General features: G+C 38.5%; 4 protein-coding genes across 4 annotated transcripts; all 4 read left to right on the forward strand.

Annotated features, from left to right (window-relative positions):
• Window positions 1-255: 255 nt before the first annotated feature.
• STEHIDRAFT_69934 (uncharacterized protein) lies at window positions 256-825 on the forward strand (the record flags this gene model as incomplete). The annotated part of the gene is made up of 1 exon (XM_007311746.1): window positions 256-825. A coding segment is annotated over one exon (570 nt), but the record flags the coding sequence as incomplete, so codon positions are not given.
• Window positions 826-837: 12 nt separating this feature from the next.
• Window positions 838-1,509, forward strand: STEHIDRAFT_69930 (uncharacterized protein; the record flags this gene model as incomplete). Its single annotated transcript, XM_007311747.1, has 1 exon — window positions 838-1,509. A coding segment is annotated over one exon (672 nt), but the record flags the coding sequence as incomplete, so codon positions are not given.
• A 54-nt stretch (window positions 1,510-1,563) lies between these two features.
• On the forward strand, window positions 1,564-1,926 carry STEHIDRAFT_69931 (uncharacterized protein; the record flags this gene model as incomplete). Its single annotated transcript, XM_007311748.1, has 1 exon — window positions 1,564-1,926. A coding segment is annotated over one exon (363 nt), but the record flags the coding sequence as incomplete, so codon positions are not given.
• A 1,500-nt stretch (window positions 1,927-3,426) lies between these two features.
• STEHIDRAFT_135905 (uncharacterized protein) lies at window positions 3,427-4,663 on the forward strand (the record flags this gene model as incomplete). The annotated part of the gene is made up of 2 exons (XM_007311749.1): window positions 3,427-4,552; window positions 4,611-4,663. The coding sequence occupies 2 exons, from the start codon at window positions 3,427-3,429 to the stop codon at window positions 4,661-4,663; spliced, it is 1,179 nt and encodes a 392-aa protein (XP_007311811.1).
• Between the last annotated feature and the right edge of the window lie 2,257 nt (window positions 4,664-6,920).

A 6,920-nucleotide genomic window follows, 5' to 3' on the forward strand; every position in this document is an offset into this window, starting at 1 on the left:
CACATGAATACACAGCAGTATAAGGCAGAGGCATTAAAGCATTTATTGCATGGAGGTACCGCCCTAGGTATTGGTAGGTCAGAAGAACCTGAAAGTTTGTGGGATAATCCTACTTTGTATTCTCAAATCTTTCCATGGCTATTTCCATATGGTAAAGGGGGTATTGGTCATGCCCTAGCTAAGAATAAGATAGAAGATCACACACGGAAAGGGCAGCTGCTACTTTACCATGATAAACGCTTTCAAATCGATCCTATGTTCCCATTAGTTGCCTTGAATCATGAACAAATCAAACAATGTGCTCAAGCTGGTAGTCTTTTAACCAACAAAGCCAATTTTAACTCGGTAGCAGACCGCTTGGTGAATTTGGATCAGCCAACTTTACTGTCTCTAATTGAAAAGATGAAAGAGGGCAAACTTGTGAAAATACAGACTCAAGAAGAGAAGAACTGTTTTAGAGTGATTTCTGATATTGATTATGTAGCACAACATGTGTCAAACTCTAGAACTAACCAGAAGTACATGAGAAATGAGGCATGGGCACTTGTTCATTATCTTGGAGCCCCTCACTGGTTTGTAACATTCTCTCCTACAGATAATAAACATCCGTTATGCCTATATTATGCAGATACAGATGAGAAAATATACCCAAACATTTGGGATAACACAGCTAGAATGAAACTTATTGCAAGAAACCCAGTGGCATCAGCCCGTTTCTTTAAAGTTATAGTAGACTTGTTCATTAAATATGTGTTAGGCATAGATAATCCCGATAAACTTGGATTGTATGGTGAAACAGAAGGATATTATGCCACTGTTGAGCAACAAGGTCGTCTCATGCTACATTTACATGCTCTGATTTGGATTAAGCATGGATTGACACCTCAAGAAGTGCGTGATCGTATTCTTGATGAAAATTCTGACTTCCAGACTCGATTGGTACAATATATTGAAAGTGTTCAGAAAGGAGAGTTTTATACAGGTACAATGGCCACAGTAGCTGGAAGAGCACGTGAGGAAGAAGCATCACCCAACTATCAATGTCCTACACTTTGCCTTCCTGAAAAAGCTCCTGCTCCATGTGAGTATCACTCTAGCAATGAATCAGATATAGATTGCACCGATTGTGATACCAGCCACTCTTGGTGGTCTAATGTATTTCAAAAGGTGGTAGATATCATCTTATTTAGATCAAATAGACATAGCTGTGAAAAGGGAGGGTGTAAAATCAATAAGCTTAATAACTGTAAAGCAAGATTTCCAAGAGACACATATCTTGAATCTTCCATTGATCCTGATACAGGAAGTCTCCGGCTACGCAAAGGAGAGGCCTGGCTAAATACATTTTCACCTATTCTTACCTTTCTCATGAGATGTAATACGGATGTCACTAATTTATTGTCAGGTACAGCTATTAAAGCCGTTATAGCTTACACAACTGATTATATCACAAAGCCAGGTTTACAAACACATGTAATGTTTGATGCTGTTAAAACTGTATTTGAAAAACATGAAGACATTCTTCATGGTGATGCTAGTAAAGGAGTAAAGGCACGCCAACTTATGGTAAAGATTGTAAATGCGTTAACCGCTCGTAAAGAAATTGGTGCTCCTATGGCATGCCTTTATCTTCTGAAACATCCAGACCATTATACAAATTTCAAGTTCATTGTATGGTATTGGCCACAGTTTGTCAATCATATAAAAGAAGAGTTTGGTATTCCTTTATATGGATCTGACAAAAATAGAGATAAGGTTACCATCCGCAGGGTAGAAGAGTCCATTGTATCATTATCCCCTGTAATTGACTATATATATAGGCCATCTGTATATGGCAATGTTTGTCTCTATGACTGGATAACTATATATACAAAGAAGTACTGTGGCCCTGCACGCTCAAGGAAAGATAAAAATACAGTAAATGACATAAGTAATAATGAGGCAACAACACATAATATCATTCAGGAGGATGACAGTGCTGATGAACTTGATCTATTTCGGCACAACTCTCCAGATGCCACAGAATGTATACCTGTGTCTGTAAATACGGAACAACCTTCACAGAGCTCATCAAACACTGTATATTCTGATGATGAAGACACATCTGACACTATAGTTCCAGATGACAAAGAAGACACAGACGAAGATCCTGCAGACATCATGAGCATTGATGAAAATGAGTTCACTCAGAAGACTAAGACATCCAAACGAAAGAGTGTAAAAAGGTCAAAAACAAGTAAATCTACACATCGATTCCTTTCTGAACACCCAAGCTGGAAAATATATGACATCATTAAACGGGAAGAAAACATGGTCCCAATACTGACAGGAGGAACACTTCCACGTAAGGATGGAAATCGTGAAGACTACTGTTTAACAATGCTGGTATTTTTCAAGCCATGGCGTTCAGGAAAGGATCTCAAAGCTAATGCAGAAAACTGGGATACTATATTTCGATCCTATGATTTTACAGAAAGACAGGTAACTATTATGAAGAACTTCCATATCAAACATGAATGTCATGATGCAAAAGATGATCATTATGCACAAAGAAAGAAAAATGCAGTTGATTCTGGTTATCTACCTAGCAACATATCTGACTATATTGATGATATGCATTATCAAAGTGAAGTGGACAAGTATGAAGACTCAGAAGATCTACTGGAGCGTGTAAGAAAACAGTCTAATAAAGAGGGCCGTGGGTATCAGAATAATAAGAACTTGATGAATCTAATGAAGAGTAAATTAATATTGACAGGGTGGACGGATAGAACTGATGTAGATATAACATGTCCTGAATTTGAGCATTTTGACTCTGGCTTAAATTCTACTGCACAGTGGAGTGATTTACTTCAGACAAAGAAAGAAGAGATTATTCGCCTTCGAACTGAAACAATTGCAAAAGAAAAACAAGTTGTGGCCAAGCAAACTGAAGATCAAATGGACTGGATTGACACCGTTAAAGAGGTAGATCGGTCTTATTTACGAATGGACTTCCAAATGCAGAAAAAAGAGGATAAACAGCTTACTAGAGCAACTATTATGAAGTTTTCCTTGAATGAGGAACAAGAGCGAGCTTTTAGAATATTGATCAATCATGCTACTCACCCAACTGGAGAAAACTTACTATTGTATGTTTGTGGTATGGCTGGTACAGGAAAATCACAAGTAATTAAAGCATGGAAACATTTCTTCAAACAGAAGAATCAACCTTTTAGATTTATGGTCATGGCTCCAACAGCCTCTGCAGCTGCTGTTGTAGGTGGTTCAACTTACCATTCCACATTAGGCTTTCAAAAATCAACGCCTATGAAAACAGTGTCAGCCTTGAACGCTGTAAGAGAGCGATTAGATAATGTAGACTATATATTTCTGGATGAGATATCTATGGTAGATTGCACCAGCTTTTATGAGATGAGTGCTCAGATGTGTGTGGCTACTGGTCTTATTGACTATCCTTTTGGTTCAAAGAACTTTGTCATTGCAGGTGACCCTGCCCAATTGCCACCCGTAAAAATAGCTGGTCCAGCATTATACAGCGATACTGTAGGGTCTGTCATACATAGAACACATGCTTTAAAAATACAAAAGCAATCCATGGGAAAGGCATTATATCATCAGTTCATTCATGTGGTTATGCTTCGACAAAATATGAGGCAGAAGGGACAGTCAGCAGAGGATGCTGCCTATAGGACAGTATTAGAAAATCTACGGTATAAGAAGTGTACACAAGCTGATTTAGATCTTATGTTAACACGTGTTGCTGGGAGAGGTCCCAATAATCCTAAAATATATGATAAGAATTTCAGATCAGTGCCCATTATTACTGGTCGTAATGCTGCACGAGATCAGACTAATGTTACAGGAGTAGGTTTATTTGCGGCAGATACAGGTCAACAACTAATTACCTTCTATTCTATGGACAAATTTAGAACATGGGCTGATACTGAAAAGAAGATTGAACGTAAAAGAGGAAAGAAACCAGTTGATTTGACCAGACAAACTGATGATGTAAATGGGAACATCCAAGAGGCCCTATGGCAACTATGGCCATCAAGGACAGAGCATCATCCTGGTATGCTTCACCTGTGTAAGGGCATGCCTGTTATGATCAAAGATAACCAAGCCACTGAACTTGCTGTCACAAATGGTGCTGAAGCGGAAGTTGTTGATTGGACATCACATCCACTGCCCGATGGAAAACCTGTGCTAGATATACTGTTTGTCAAGTTGAAATACCCACCTTTTACAATTCAAATAGAAGGTTTACCAGACAATGTTGTACCAATCAAAAGATTGGCAAAGGATATTAAATGCAGTATGAAGGATGATACCACTATTTTAATAACACGTGATCAAATCCCTATCGTACAAGATTTTGCTATGACAGACTTTGCATCACAGGGAAGAACTAGACCATATAATCCAGTCGATCCTGAATTCTGTTTAACACACCAGTCTCTATATACAGCTCTGTCTCGAAGTTCCACCCTATCTGGTACAATATTACTACAGCCTATTGATCCTAAAATTGTTCAGGGCAAACTTAATCGTCCACTTAAACAGGAATTTAGGGAGCTTGAGCTTCTTGATGATATCACTAAGCTTAGATACTTGGGTAAACTCCCCAGCAATATCAATGCAAACACTAGAGGTCATCTGATAAAACAGTTTCTTGATTGGAAAGGCAACAATTATATACCTTCAAGAACACAAAGTTGTTTACATTGGAGTGATAAAGATCCACTATATCCTACATCAATGCCAAACATAATTACTCCTTGGCAGTACCTAGATCAAGAACGATTAGATAACAATGTTGATGATACATCAAACACTGATCATGATTTAGAAACTGATGGTATGAATGCTGACATTCATAGTGAACCTCCTCTAGATCACTTTGTCACCGCTAAGGGTACAGTCTCACTCGGTACTATAAGTAATGACCGGCCAAATGTAGCCAATAACAAAAAGCGTAAAAGAAAAATATCTAATACCAGGCGAGGCCCAGAGGTACATTCATGGAATGCTACAACCTGGAGCTGTGCATATGACAGTATCCTTACAATACTAAGGCATATCTATGTTGATAATACAATGATGTGGCTAAGTCGATGGGCCAACATGAATGTATATATGCAGTATTTAACAGTATCATGGGAGGATCCCAAGGTAGACTTGAATATGATCAAAGATGCATTACAAACAAGAATGAATGCATTTAATGCTACAGATTTTCCATGTGATAATACAAGGGGAACTGACATACATACCCTGTGTAGAGAATTATTCAAGGATGAATCAAATAAATATTATCAAATAATAAAGTGTCGTGTTTGTAACTTACAACTTCCTTCTAAACAATATACAAATTATCATTGGGATATAACATCAACTAGAAAGAATTCGGTTGCTGTTGCTGTACGATCATATCTTCATAACACTAATAAAAAGTGCCGATGTAAAGAACCACTGGTATCACATATTGAATTTGGATCATCTTCCCCTCCTGTAATTGTATTGGTAATGTCACAAACAATGCAAATATCTAAAACATTTTCTATAAAGCATAATGACATATCAATTAGATATATTCTATCAGGGCTTGTATATTATGGTGGCAATCATTTCACATGTAGAGTGTTTGATAAAGCAGGTAACTGTTGGTATTCAGATGGTGCAGAATCAGGAGAAACACCTATAAATGATGGAAAGATGAGTAATATATCTAACTTACACATAACACGTGGAAGGAACATATCATTAGCTATATATTCTATTGATGTGATGTAGGTATGCCATAAGTATTTAACTTATGCATTACTTATTATATTGTAATCTGTTCCTTATCTCATCTGTCTCATTAGGCACCCCCACCTTAGCATCCCTAATATTATTCTACTATTTTTCCGTATTTTTATTGGCCACCGTTTTATCCATATTCACCCTACAATCATACCTGTTAATATTCTCTTTTTTGTCCATACATAACCCAGCCTGTTTCACTATATATGACCCACACATTCTTCACATTTCCTAGCATTCCTACCCTATCCGCTACCCCCTACTCTACCACCAAGACCACCCCTGCACATCTTACACCATCATCCTGGGCACCTGGCCACCTAGAATCACCCCCCAGCTGCCCCAGTAGTCAGCCCAGTACTGGCATTTATAAGTCTTGGGCCAGAGGAACCATTGTAAAGGATAGTATGTCATGACCTTCTGTCATCTCTATGCCTTTTTCCATTATTTTCTGGTCTGTGCCACAGTTGGGCCACACTTTTCCGAGTTTCTGTGCCACAGTGGCCTGGGTTTGGTTGTGTTTGGTTCTGGCTAGTATATAAACCTACCTACTTCCTGTTTTGTACTCTAGTCTTGAGATCGTCAGTCTCCCCCCTATACAACATTTTCCTCGCCCTTGGTGTGTGTTTCTGAGTGAGAGATCGCCTGTCAGCAACCCCTCTTTGTAGGATATGGTTGTTCTGGTGTGGTCGTGACATAGTACCTTTATAAATGGCTTACATCTATGTCTGTCATTCAAACAAGGCTTACCTGTACTGTAAATCATTTGGGACTTTATGAAATCATCCAGAGTTGAGTCTGTTTTGACGAGTGCATTGATATCTTGCCTTTTTCCACATTTTTTAGCTCATATGTTGTTCAATGTCGACAATTCAATGCTATAAAGACTTTGCAAAGACTCAAAGGTACATGTGAAGGTGCAATACGGTGATACTGGGATGCAAGTTGTTGCAACTGTGATGATTGTGCAAGTGAAGAATGAAGTGGAGGGGATGCCACTTGAGTTGTAACTTGAGCCGTAACCTCAGTTAGAGTGTTCAGTTGAGCCCGATACCTTGATGTGGCACAAGTTAGTTGATCATTGTGGCTCACTTGTCTGGCATATATTAAGG

Source organism: Stereum hirsutum (genome assembly GCF_000264905.1).
Source record: "Stereum hirsutum FP-91666 SS1 unplaced genomic scaffold STEHIscaffold_34, whole genome shotgun sequence".
In the NCBI taxonomy this organism is placed as follows: domain Eukaryota; kingdom Fungi; phylum Basidiomycota; class Agaricomycetes; order Russulales; family Stereaceae; genus Stereum; species Stereum hirsutum.